At 50.5% G+C, this 13,171-nt stretch overlaps 1 protein-coding gene and 1 pseudogene across 15 annotated transcripts in view; one reads left to right on the top strand and one right to left on the bottom strand.

Annotated features, from left to right (window-relative positions):
* LOC105488803 (methenyltetrahydrofolate synthetase domain containing) overlaps positions 1 to 11,748 on the top strand; it is a 27,488-nt gene extending 15,740 nt beyond the window's left edge. For all 15 annotated transcript variants that reach the window (XM_011753231.2, XM_011753232.3, XM_011753233.3 and 12 more), the window contains exon 8: positions 7,196 to 11,748. In XM_011753231.2, coding sequence (XP_011751533.2) covers positions 7,196 to 7,666 — 471 coding nt within the window. In that variant the 3' untranslated portion in view covers positions 7,667 to 11,748. The remainder of the gene's footprint in view (positions 1 to 7,195) is intronic.
* Positions 11,745 to 13,171, bottom strand: LOC105488802 (large ribosomal subunit protein eL8 pseudogene; annotated as a pseudogene).

Raw genomic sequence — 13,171 nt, 5'->3', positions numbered from 1 at the left:
CATTTTCAAAACACAAAGATAGTTCAGCATCTGATTCCCTGGCCTTTGTTCCACCTTTCCAATAGTTGACGTCCTGCCCTGTCTTACAGAGCAGTCTAATACACGCTCCGTTTGAGTGCAGTTACTGTAAACAGTGCATCTCCTTGATTCACCGTCAACATACACGTGGACTCTTCTCAGCCTGTGTCTCATGATTTTGAAGAAAGGAGACCAAGTGGCCAGTGAGCGTATTGCTCAGTTTAGCAGTCAAGAGTTTCCCACTTCGTAGCTCTGTCTGTAACCTCCAGCACACCCTCCGAGCCCCTCGTTTGTCTTTGAAATAGGAGGGTGCGCGGCAGTGCACGTAGAATGCCCAGGACGATGCTTGCGAGCATGGCCACAGTCTTCATCATTGTCACAAATGGGAGGTTGGTTGTTAAAGTTGAGAAATCTTCCTGGACGTCATGCATGTTTCTTCTTTCTCTGTGCTGCTGGTAGAATCCTTAGGATGGTCCTTCTGGGTAGCTCACTGAGCCAAGATGGGGTCCTTCACGTGTCTCCCTGTGGCCACGGGTTGTCACGTGGTACCCTGGTATGCCTTTTACTACCTCTCAGTGGAGGACAAGGAGAGAAAGGCACTGACCCGGCTCTCCAGCCCTTTGGCTGCTCCATACCGCCTGTGACCGTGCAGGTGCTTTGCAGAGACCCCCCACAAGGAGCCATTGTTCCTCCTCCATCTCCTCTTCGACAAAGGAAGCCTGGTAGGGTTGGGAAAGGGGCTGAAAGTGCATTCCGGCGCTCTGCACCCTCATCAGAAACTTTCTGGCAGGAAGAGAGAGGCACAGAGACGTTCCCCAGAAGGCTCTGCTTTTACTCCTCCTTTCTAGAAGGCACATTGTCTGCTCTGTCCTCGTGGGCTCTTCTGTCTCTGGGGGCGATTGCCTCACCCACAGACCCGTGAAACTCAGGGTGACTTGGCCACATCCAAGCCACAAGATGCATAGCCACTGCTGCCCCATCTCCCAGTCACCGCACCCTGAGAACCCAGGATTCCCTGAAACCCCAGCCACACCAAGGATCTCTGCCAGGCTGGAGATGGTACCAGAGACCTGGGCCTGAAGCTGGAATGTGGTCCTGAACCTCTGGGCAGTTCGTCCAGCTCCGGTGATCTTCTGATCTTGGAGACAGTCATGCGATGTCACTCCCTGTGACAGCCATGTGTCAGGTGATCTGCAGTGGGCTGAGAGCCATTTGGCTGCCTCAGCTCTGTGCAGTAGCAAACCGAAAATGGCTGAATTCCCGGACCCGCTAGTGTCGAGCAGCCCCGGCCACTGACCAGTGCCTGCCCTTGTGGGGCAGAGTCCCAGCCAGCTTCCAGGACTGAGTGGTGTCCTGTGAGTCACTGGCAACAGAAGAACGGAACTTCCTGTTGAGACCCATGGTCACCTGCTGGACCCAAGTGAGCACCTGGACAGCAGCAGCGGGTGGAGCTTCTCTGGGGAGACCCGGGTCTGCCACCACCCTGGAAGCCCCGTTCTGCCCAAGCCGCACCTGGGCAGTGGAGACGTGCCACACCATTGTAGTGTTTCCCTAGAGCTGGCCTGAGCTGGGGAGCCAGAAAGATACATGTTAGAATACCTTGGAGACGGAGAGGAATGGTAGGGCATGGCTACAGACTCCAGAACCTCACCTGCGCCGAAGGCAAGGCCAGCCTGACTCTAGGAGACTGAGGGCTTAGGAGAAGCCACTCGGGCAGCCACAAGCCTATGGTCCCTGTCACCAGACCCACAAGCCAGAGGACCTTTTGGCCTTTGCCAGGTGGAAGGACTGTCAGTCACACACATCTTCTCACCCATCCTGTGCTCTTCATTGGAACTCCCATCAGCATATGGCTCCTGATTACCACGGGGGTGGCGAGGATACCATAGACCCAGGTCTGTGCGTCTGACTTTCCCGGGTCAACTCATTTGCTCCTTAATGAAGGAAACTGGATTCTTCCAGAGCCACTCTCGTGCTTATACTGAAGGAAACAATTCTGTAGCTTTCAAAGCATGGCCCGTTCTTCCCCACACAGCCTGCTGGGAGAGTGGTCTTCAGATGGCCACAGTATGCTGCCTGATCTATAGACACTTCAAGAGAAAGGATTTGAGGACAGTCTCCTCTGTGACAGCAGTCCTGGGACAGCAAAGCCCAATTTCAGATCCCACATAAGACGAAATTGTTCTCTGCAAATAATGCAGCTAACTGTGAACCAACCCCTACCCACAACTGGGCCAGTACGTTTAGAGGGCTGAGAGAGGCTTTCATTGAAAAAGAATTACTATATTTGACCTAATAATTTACCTTCTAGGAATCAGTTCTAGAGAAATATGTAGAAATTCAGATAAGGATTTATTGAATTTCTATAGAAGAGTTGCAGTGCCTTAAAATGGGGATGGGGGGAGTCCATTTAAGTGCATACAGCTTTTTAAAGAATATTTAGTGGCATGAGAAAATGCATGTGGTATAAAGTAGAAAAGGTACAATATGATATTATACATGCTTGATAATGAATTTCATATTCTGCTCATGTTAAAAGGCAGAGAGAAAAGACAGGGAGGAAATACAACAGAATATTAACAGTATGTATCTCTGGGAGATAGGATTTCAAATGTTTCTACTTTTTTCCCAAATTTCCCACAACAAGCATATCCTAATTTTATAATCAACAATATTTAGGAAAAAAACAGTAAATTTGTTCAACATTTTCCAAGGTAGACATTGTGCCCAGGTGCATTTGAACCCAGTCACACAGCAGTAAGGTAGGTATCTGTTCCCAGTGTACTCAGTTAGTAGAAATGAGAATTCAGAAAAAAAATAGTTAAAGATGCGCCAGTCCTTAAAACTCACGCACACACGTGGGTAGGGTGACACTGGAACAGCCAACACGGAAAGCTCAAGCATGTCTGTGTGAGGGGAACCATGCGGCTGCTCTTCTCCCAGGGCCCAAACTCCAAGTGTGAAAGTGAGACAGGAGCTGCTGGTCCCATGCAGGACTCTGTGCAGAGCAGGCGGAGGGAGGCATGTCACTCCCACGGGCCTTGCAATGACGGCCAGGCAGGAGCCAGGGTGTGCAGATGGAAGCTGGCATCTCGCAGCATCAGTTTTAAGGTGATCATGTATACCAGAAAACAGAAATGTTTTTTTACTAAATAGTTCTTAGTGACTTCCATACTCCTCCCAAGTTGAGCCATCCCTTCCCGATGTTGGGGTACAGTCGAACGCAGTGCTGCCTGTGGTCAGGCCCCTGTTGGGAGATCCAGGCCTCGCCCCTGCTGTCCGCCAGCACTCCCAGTAGAAGCGTGATTGTAAAGGGGTGGCCCTATTGAGTCTTTTTCTACCAACTGACATAGTTGATCAAACAACTATGAACAAAAGGGTTTTCCGTGAGCCATGTCGAAGAGATTCTGCCTTTAGAGAGCCAGCAGAGGCTTCGAGGCCTACCTGGCGTTTATGTTTACGGAAGGCAGCACATTCCGTTGGCCTTCCCTGTGCTCTCATCTGACCATACCTTCCATATGGTTATTTCACTGTGGCCATTTGGAAGTATCTTAAGGCATTTTCATCAGTGAACAATCATATTTAGTCTCGGGCAAGAGAACTCACCATTTATGGAGGTTGAACTTAGTATTAGAAATACTTCTGATGTCTGCTTATCTTGGCCAGCATGGCTCACGCCTATAATCCCAGCACTTTGGGAGACCGTGGCAGGAGGATCACGTGAGCCCAGGAGTTCAAGACCAGCCTGAGAAACATAGCAAGACCCCATCTCTACTGAAAATAGAGGACTTAGCTGGGTGTGGTGGTGAGTGCCTACATGGAGTGCCAGCTGCTTGGGAGGCTAAGGCAGAAGGATTGCTTGGAGTTGGGTATTTAAGGCTGCAGTGAGCTATGAGTTGTGCCACTGTACTCCAGCCTGGGTGACATGGTGAGACCCTGTCTCTCAAAAAGAAAAAAGAAAAGGGGGAGGGATTCAAAGATCATCCAGTTTCCTTATCTCCAGGTCAGGTAATGCAGGAGTCAGAAAGAAAAGCAGTTTATCCAAAATGGTAAAAGCAGCATGTAGCTGCCTTAGGATTAGAGCCCAAGTCTCTGCTTTTTGAGCAATTTCTGACTCTCAATCAGATATCTTAAAAGTCAGATTTCAGATTCATATTTGACTTAGCATGTCTAGGGGACAGGTTTTTAAACTTTATTTTAATATGATAATATAATAATATTTAATATAAATACAAGTTCTATTTTTTGGAGAATAGAATTAGTTATAAAAAGGCAAAAATGTTTTCTCATGTTTGATTAACAAGCAAAATGTTTCACTTCACGTGCCACATTGGCAGAATGTAACAGCTGTTCCCCGTTGCCAGCCGGGAAACAGTAGCACTGCCATGCGCTCGTCCCGACCGTGGCGTCCAGCCACCCTGCTGGCTGGTGCACAGGAGGCTTTCTTGTCAGCTGTGGCAGGGATCGGCCCAGTCCTCCAGCAGCTGGCAGAGTGGCAGAGCCGCCCCACAGCCAGGAAGATGTTTCCATTAGAGCTTGAGGAGGAGGGAGCTGATGCGAAGCCTTGTCATCCTTTACCCAAAAACACTGCTCGTGAAAAGAGCGATTTTACTTCAGTGGAACACATTTGCGCATTTCCATTCTAACGGACCCCTGCGGATGCCAGTGTGTCGGTGCCCTGGCCGTCCAGTCAGCTCATAATGTGTGGTTAAGATGTTTTCATTATTCTTCAGCCGATTGTATGTTTGCTGGCTCAGAATGGAGGAGCTCCCTGTGATGTGCATGGAAGGATATATTTGTCTTTCCCACTGCGTGTTTCAAAACAGATTTCTGCTGTAAAACCCCAAGTGTGAAGCCTCGCCCGAGAATGCTTGCTTCTGCCATAGGGAACCTTGAGGTACTACTGGACACAGATGGGAGGGGAAGTAACTCGGGGGGCAGGAAACTGGGCTGGCGCAGCTCCCGATAGACCCCATCAGAAGAGCAGTGTTTACCCGGAGGGTGCAGCCTGCCCCCACACCCCTACCCCTTACTGCACTCCTTACCTCACCCCCACCCCCAGCCCACTTGATGCTCTCACCTCAAGGCTTCTGGTGCTGTCCTCAGAGCCAAGTAACTTTCAGTTCTTCCAGATAAATGCATAGTCACACTTTTTCTCTCATTGTAATTGCAGTTTTAAATTTTATCATCTGTTCTCAGTACTAAATCTGGTCATTTAAAAGATCCTTCAAAATCAAATGATGACCAGTTTATATCTATTTTTAAATACTTCAGAAGAACACAAAAGCCTGAACTTTCTGAGAAGGTGGAGTAGAGGTGTGGAAAGAGGTTGGGTTGGTTAGACTTCAGTCCTTTTTGAGATTCCCTGGGCCCCAGAGCTTGTATGATACTGCTCTATGAGTTACGTCTCCTCGCAGTCAGTCAGTTGAGAAGGATGGCTGAGGGCCCAGTGGAAGGGAAATGCCTTGTAATTAGAAAAGAGCACATCGCGGATATGTTCATGACATAGACGTGAGTTGTTTTCCTTTGTGTCTGAACAATGGGAAATGTTGAAGCAAGTCTTTGCAGAGTCTTTCTATGACAGCCAAGAGTCTGTTTGCCATTCAAGACCAAAATGAGGCCTTGTGCCTGCCACCTGCCAAGGCTTCTGATGTGGCAGTGCCGGGGAGCAGAGTGGCATCCCACCACAGAGGACTCTGACCAAAGCGAAGGTTTCGCCGGGAGGGGAGGTTACTTTCCACCCAGCACTGGGAGACAGAGCCAGGTACTAGATGAGAGAGGACTGAGAGCCTCTAGGTTTGCAGGAACGCACTTGGCTGTTCTTAGGTGTTTATCTTTAACTATTACTCTAATTTATCGATGCTTAACTTGGGGCCTGTGCACCTCTTGTAGCTTGGAGGCCCATGAATAGCCTTTATTGACCCTGGGAAATTGTACAGAAAATTGTGGGTGAGTCATTCCTGGGAGGGAACCCCAGCTCCCCACAAAGGTTCCTCTCTCACCCTGCCAAGGATAAGAACCATTGCTCGAAATTACATATTATTCTGAATGTAATGAGAGCATTGATACTAGTTGAACTGTTTCATCTTGTAGAACAATTTATAGTTGTCTAGCTCATGTGCTGCCTCATACTGTGACATACTCACTTCTGTTAGAGGCCTGCAGGTGACCACGGCTTGCCTCTTGGTGACCATGCTCATGTGAAAGCTTGGTGCCCAAAAGAAAAATAAAAAACATCTCTAAAGAATGAGAATTGTCAAAAAGGACTACACAGTGTCTGTTTCTTTTCTGCACAGGGCACGGTGGTCCAGGTGTCACCTGACTTGTCCTGACCCACAGGCAGCCCCCAGTGCAAACTGCCCCACAGGACGGAGCCGCCTTCACTGTTTAGGCTGCCTCAAGCCAGTTCAAGTCTGTTCCAAGGGGCCCGCTGCAGTAGCTGATTGATTAGAAAAATCTGGATAAAGCCAAAGAAGTCCTTTGTCTACAAATCCCATACAATTGAGACTTAAGCTTTTGCGTAGTATTACTGATTTCATAGTTTGGTGACCCGTCACTAGGAAGTGTTTTCAAAGCTGTGTTTCAGACTTGCCTTGTTTTCTGCATTTTTGGCTCTGCATTGAAGGGGATGATCCCTGACAGATGTTCCCTCAGTGGAGAGGAGACCCCTGTGATCCTATTAAAGTCCTCATCCCACCCAAAGGCACAGATAGGGGGCAAATACAGAGGCAGCTCCCCGTTATTCTCGGGCGAGGGGGAAGTCATTAGGGGAGCTGCCTTTGGTAACCCTGTAATCCCATTAGTAGCAACCTTAAGTGCCTCTTCTGGGTAGGAGGCCTGAGCAGAGAGCCCTAGCTTTACTTTCCTGCTTCTGGGCCTGGAGGAAAATGGAGGCCCAACCTTGCAACCTCCACAGCGTGTGGGCAAACGCTCCAGAGAGCCCCCATGAGCGCTGATTTCCCTTAAGCCAGGGGCAAGGGGCAGAGCTACAGACTGGTGACATCGTCTGTGTGAGACAGTGGGTGGGACAGTGGGAGTCCCGTCCCTAGGGCTGAGTTAGACCTCGGCATCCAGCCCACGTGTGTAGCACAGCCGGTAGTCAGAGGTGTGGACGCGTGTGTGGCAGGCGCCCTGTGAGTCTGTCCCTGAGAACAGCTGCAACTGCTTTGCTTTTCAGATCAGCCGGGAGATGATGGAGAAAATCCCAGTATTGAGGAGCCTCCGCGCCCGAGAGCAGCAGGCTGGGAAGGACGTCACCCTCCAGGGTGAGCACCAACACCTTCCGGAACCAGGCCGCCAGCAGGCAGTGCCCCTGAGTGCTGGCAGAAGGCCCCCGGACACACCCGGGCCAGAAGCCAATTCCATGGAGGCAGCCCGTGGCTCCCCAGCAGGGGAGGGTGCCCCGCTTGCAGCCGACGTTTATGTTGGGAACCTCCCCCGGGACGCCCGTGTGAGTGACCTGAAGAGAGCCCTGCGTGAACTCGGCTCCGTGCCCCTGCGGCTCACCTGGCAGGGCCCACAGCGCAGAGCCTTCCTCCGTTACCCAGACTCAGCCGCAGCCCAGCAGGCCGTCTCCTGCTTGCAGGGCCTGCGCCTGGGCACCGACACCCTGAGGGTGGCGCTGGCCAGGCAGCAGAGGGACAAGTGACCTTGTGGAGAGCCACAGAGCTCACTGCAGACTCACCATCCCCATCCCCTGCTGCTCCGGTTCCCATGGCACTCGAGAGGCCTGTGTGGCAAGACGTGGCAGAGCCACCGCGTGAGCTGCTCGGGTCTCGGTTCTTTCCAGAAGTCACCACTCAGTGAACGCCCAGGGCCTCCTGTGAGTGGGGAAGCGAGCCCACAGTCCATCTCAGCACACGCAGACTTCAGCCTCCCGTTCGTGCAGGCTCAGGCCTTGAGCCAGTTTGTGTTTCTCTGGAGGGACAGAGCAGAGGGGCCGGGGACTGAGTGAGTGGCGAAGCAGGGGTGGGTGATGTGAAGATGATCTCGGATTTGCCAGGGGTGGGCTGAACGGGAGAAGATGGACAAAGGATCCGGCTCTCAAGAGGCCCTGGCCGGGACTGCATGCTGGGTACAGAGAGCGCCCTTGGACTTTAGGGTCCTGAGCTGGCAGCATGGCAGAGAGAGCTCCATCCACGTCACAGGAGCCCAGGGAGCTCAGCCCCTGGGTAAAAAGTGCTCACTGCAGCTCAGATCAGTCCTCAGGTCACACTTTGGGGAGCCAGCGTCCCTTCTTCCCCTCCCCAGCCCACTCCTCCCTCTGCGGACACACACTCCGGGCCCTCAGCCAGCTGGCTGCACGGGGAGCAACTTGGTGTTGTGGGAGAGACCGGCTCTGGGAGAACGGGTTTCATCCCAGCCTACGTCACATTTGCCCAGTGCCTTACGTTTTCTGGTTTTTTCCCTCCAGTTCTGTTTCTAAAAACCAGCTGGAGTTTGGCTGAACTGTCCTTTCTCAACAGAAGCGCTTTTGCAATTGATCCCGGGCAACAAGTCAAAATAAGCTTTTAAGTGGAGATTTTATTTTCTTCAAATGTATATGCTTTGGAAATTTTGATTTTTTAGCCAGAGGGTTTTACCAAGTGTTATTTTAAGCACATTATTATGCCTCAAGAGGGCAGCCCTTGCACGCACTTTAAAGAAAATGTTTTCAGGACACTCAGTCTTCTCTTTGAAAGGGCATTTTCTCACTGGTTTTCCCGTGAAAATCCCGTGGAGACTTTGGAAAGAAAACGTGGCCTTAGATTTGCTCATTAAAGACTGATTTCCTTCCCAAGTTGCCATGAATAAAATGGGGGAGTAGAAACGTCTGGAAGCACCACACCTGGCCCTGGGCCCTGGGCCCTGGGCCCACGGCCCACTGTGTCCTTGGCCTCCCCGCCACCCGCACGGCTGGTCACATTTGTCACTGGGCATTCAGCTCAGTGTCAGAGGCCGACTCAGCCCCCAGTTCAGAGTAGTCACCTGGTTACACTGAAGTCCTCACCTTCTTTTGTCTCTTTTTTTAAAGAACACTTCTCTTTTTGAAAGATTCTCGTTTGTTTTTTTGTTTACCTTTTTTCTGTGGATTTGCTGCCATTAGAATAGCAACTCGAGGAGAAGAGCAAGTGAGTCATCCCTGCCTTGTCCACTCCCTGTCCGGCCAGCAGTGGGCACAGCCCTGCCGACAGGAGCAAGGGCTTCTGGGAATAGACCCACTGGAGCCGGGAGAGGGAGAAGCTGGATTCTGACCCCACCACGGAAACTCCTGTGTCCAGCTGTGCCTGATGACCACCCACCCTCAGACGGCGGGATTAAACCAGTCACTACAGGCTCACTCAGGGAAGCCAGACTGCTGGGGTTCCCTGACACTTTAGCCAGAATAATCCAGGTGTATGGATACACAGATAATCTGAAGGAGTTTCTCGTTTTTATATTTGTGGAACATCGTGTAAGAAAAACCAAAGAGCAAGTGCGTGAAATAAAATCCCCCACATGTATCAGCCTGCACACCTTTGACTGCCCTGTCCTTTGCAGGGAGAACTGTGGGTACAGTTCCCAAGGACTGTGGTGACAGGTGGTAGTGAGGCAGGTACTCAGCTACCCAACTTCTTGTTCCCACGGTTGTTGCGTGCTCATCAGCATCGGGATTGTGTCACTCACATGTGATAAGGGGAGAATGAATGGAAGACAGTCACTTGACAAGTGCTGAGACCATCCCTTTTGTTTTTATATCTATTATTATTTTTTGAGACAGGGTCTCACTCTGTCACCCAGGCTGGAGTGCAATGGCATGATCACTGCTCACTGCAACCTTGAACCCCCAGGCTCAAACCATTCTCCCGCCTCAGCCTCCAAGTAGCTAGGATGATACAATTGAATAAACAGAAAACAAATCAACGTGGGGCCTTTGAGGGACTCAAAGTGAAGGAACCACATCGTGAAAAAGCTTCACTGCAGGAATCGAGAAAATCTCAGGCACCATCCGCTCCTTAGTCCTGAGACATTTGATACGGTTTTGCATGAAAAAAAGTTGTGTCGATGAAGTGTCCTCGAAACTTTATTAAGAAAAATGTTTTTTAAAAAGGAAAATGTGTCAATTTTTGCTCGTGTCTGCTCTGATCTTACAATATACAGGAAAACATGAGCTCTAAAAATAGAAGTCCTGTGAGGTGGGTGAGGATCCTAAACAGCCTGCGGACAGCGAGCAGGAATGAAAAGCCCAGCAGGAAAGCTGGTGACACTTTTAAGAGTACAAATCCCTATTCACAACATCGACATTTGTATTAGAAGCCGGGCTGTGGCGGGAGAAAGAAAATCTGTGAGTAGTAAGACCAGAGTGCTGGAGACCAGGCGGTGGCAAGCCACAGCCAACCCCGGTGTGGAAGGCAAGACCGCACCGGCATTCAGAAACAACAGGAGGACTTCCCTGGGCTGTGGAGGCAGCGTCTGAGCCAGGGCTTCTCCACACACCTGTGGCGGGAGTCTGGGCCTCGTCTACAGATATGAGCAGGCAACAAGTAGCTGCCATACAGCTGAGGACATCGGCATCTTGAGACACGCGCTAGCCGTGGTGGACATGTTCATACAGGAGTCACAAAGGGACTCGGAGGCCATCGTGTCCATTTAAAAGAGAATGGACTGGTAAGAAAAAACTCCTTAGAAATTGAAATCACAGGCCGGGCACGGTGGCTCACACCTGTAATCCCAGCACTTTGGGAGGCCGAGTTGGGCGGATCACTTGAGGTCAGGAGTTCAAGACCAGCCTGGCCAACATGGTGAAACCTCGTCTCTACTAAAAATACAAAAATTAGGCAGGCATGGTGGCATGCACCTGTAATCCCAGCTACTAGGGAGGTTGAGGCTCAATAATTGCTTGAACCCAGGAGGCGGAGGTTGCAGTGAGCCAAGATCACACCACTGCACTCCAGCCTAGGCGATAGAGTGAGACTCAGAAAAAGTTGAAATCACAAAATACAGAGACTTAGTTGGGCTGAAGGCACAATGACGCAGACACAGGTAGTGCAGAGATGGAGCCGGGTGATTCTTCCCCACAACACTGCAAAATGGGATAGGGGTGGAAGAAGCGTGAAATGGAAACAGTCGCAGTAAAACTTTGCACCAGCTGAAGAAATATTTGACTTCATAGTGAAAAGGTCTGGAGGGCCAGAGCAAGTCACACGCATTTCCACGACTCACTAGCAAACGTTTAAGGCAATAACAACAAAAACTAGTCAGTTCTTGGGAAAACACCTGATCAGTTCCCGACTCATCTGGGTAAAATGGTCACACTTTCCTGAGAGAGAGGAAAGATCTGAATCAAGAAACACGTTGTGTTCCAGAGAGAAGAGTTTGATACTGGAAAGATGCCAAGGCTTTCTATACTGAACAGCAAAATCTCACCAGGCGTTGCGCATGGAAATCGACAGGGTGGACAGGAAATGCTCAAGAACAGTCCCGGGCCAGGAAAGGGACTGGCCTCTGGATGCAGTCTGATGATGGAGCTTCCCGCCTCCAAACAGCAGGGTGTCTGTGGATCAGGAGAGCGGAGGACAGGGTCTCCAAGCAGTTGGGAACCTGGGACATGACAGTGATTTCAAATGGGGGAAGGATTTGCCTTGTCAGAGACAGACTGAGCTGCTGGCTGTTGTTTTGAAGGATGGAAAAGCAACCTGGATTTTTTTTGAAGGAAAATTTGTATTATTTTAATTATTTTTATGTACAGAAAACTCAACAGTGTACACTTAACCCGGTTTAGTGGCAAGTTCTTTAACCTTTGCCTTTTTGAGCTTGGTGATGCGAGCCACAGACTTGGGACCCAGGATGTTGCCTCCCCGGTGACGGTGGATCTCATCATATCTGTCATTGTAATTGGTCCTGATAGCTTCCACCAGCTTAGCCAAAGCGCCTTTGTCTTACGAATTCACCTGCGTGAAGGCGACGGTTGTACAGGTCTTCCTGTGGACTAGACGGCCCAGTGTTGCCTTCCCCTTGATAATGCAGTAAGTGACTCCATTTTACGACACAAGGCAGGCAGGAAGACAACCGGCTCGATGGAATCCACATCGTGTGCTATCTCCACCAGCTGAGCTTTCTTGTTCTCCACCGAGGTGGTGACAGTGTTAACTCCTGCTCAAAGGACAGGTGGTCTCTTAGTGGGGACTCCCCTTTGCTGGTAGCTTTCTTCTCGGCCCGAGCCAACAGCCTCTGCTTCTTCCCCTACTTTGTCTCAGGTCTGTACTCATGGGCCAGGCTAAGCAGCTGAGGAGGTCTGGCAGTCCAGGGCCTGGGTGAACTGGTTAATCACAGGAGGCACTTCTGGCCGCTTGTAGAGGGTGGCTCTCTGCCGCTGAAACCTGATAGAGTGGGGCCATTTCACAAAGCGGGTGAGGTCCCTTTTGGACTGGATGTCCTGTCCAGTGCCAAAATTCTTAGGCCTTTTCTCAAGCAGGGGATTCACCACTTTCTCGGCCTCCTGCTTCTTCACGACAGCAGTGGCTGGAGCCACCTTCTTCCCCTCAGCCTTCTTTCCTTTCGGCATCTTAGGCAGCGGGAGGAGACAGCGCAACTTGGATGTCTAAATTGTGGCACACATAAAAATAAATCCCAGGCTAGTTCAATATTGTAACAAAATATGAGAGGCAGCCAGGCATGGTGGCTCACGCCTGTAATCCCAGCACTTTGGGAGGCCAAGGCAGGCGGTTCACAGGTCAGGAGTTCAGGACCAGCCTGGCCAACATGGTGAAACCTGTCTCTACTAAAAATACAAAAATTAGCCGGGCATGGTGGCGGGCACCTGTATTCCCAGCTACTCAGAGGCTGAAGCAGGAGAATTGCTTGAACCCAGGGCGGGGAGGTTGCAGTGAGCCGAGACCGTGCCCTTGCTTTGGAGACACTAGGAGAGAAGTCTTTATAATGTTGGGATAGGCAAGGGCTTCATAAGCAAGACCTTGAATTTCAAGAGGAATGTATTCCTTTGTCCGCCTTAGAAAGTCAGGTTTTGACTGGTGCAGAATCCGAATGAACCCACCAAGATGAACTATCTGAAGAAGACTTCGCCAAGCAGCAGAATTAACCAGGCCAGGTTATGTAGTTATTCCATGTCAGCCTTTTTTTTGTTTTTTTTGAGACGGAGTCTCGCTCTGTCACTCAGGCTGGAGTGCAATGGTGC

The sequence above is a fragment of the Macaca nemestrina genome, chromosome 18, assembly GCF_043159975.1.
Source record: "Macaca nemestrina isolate mMacNem1 chromosome 18, mMacNem.hap1, whole genome shotgun sequence".
In the NCBI taxonomy this organism is placed as follows: domain Eukaryota; kingdom Metazoa; phylum Chordata; class Mammalia; order Primates; family Cercopithecidae; genus Macaca; species Macaca nemestrina.
The sequence above is the reverse complement of the archived record's forward strand: the minus strand, read 5'-3'. Positions and strand labels throughout refer to the sequence as shown.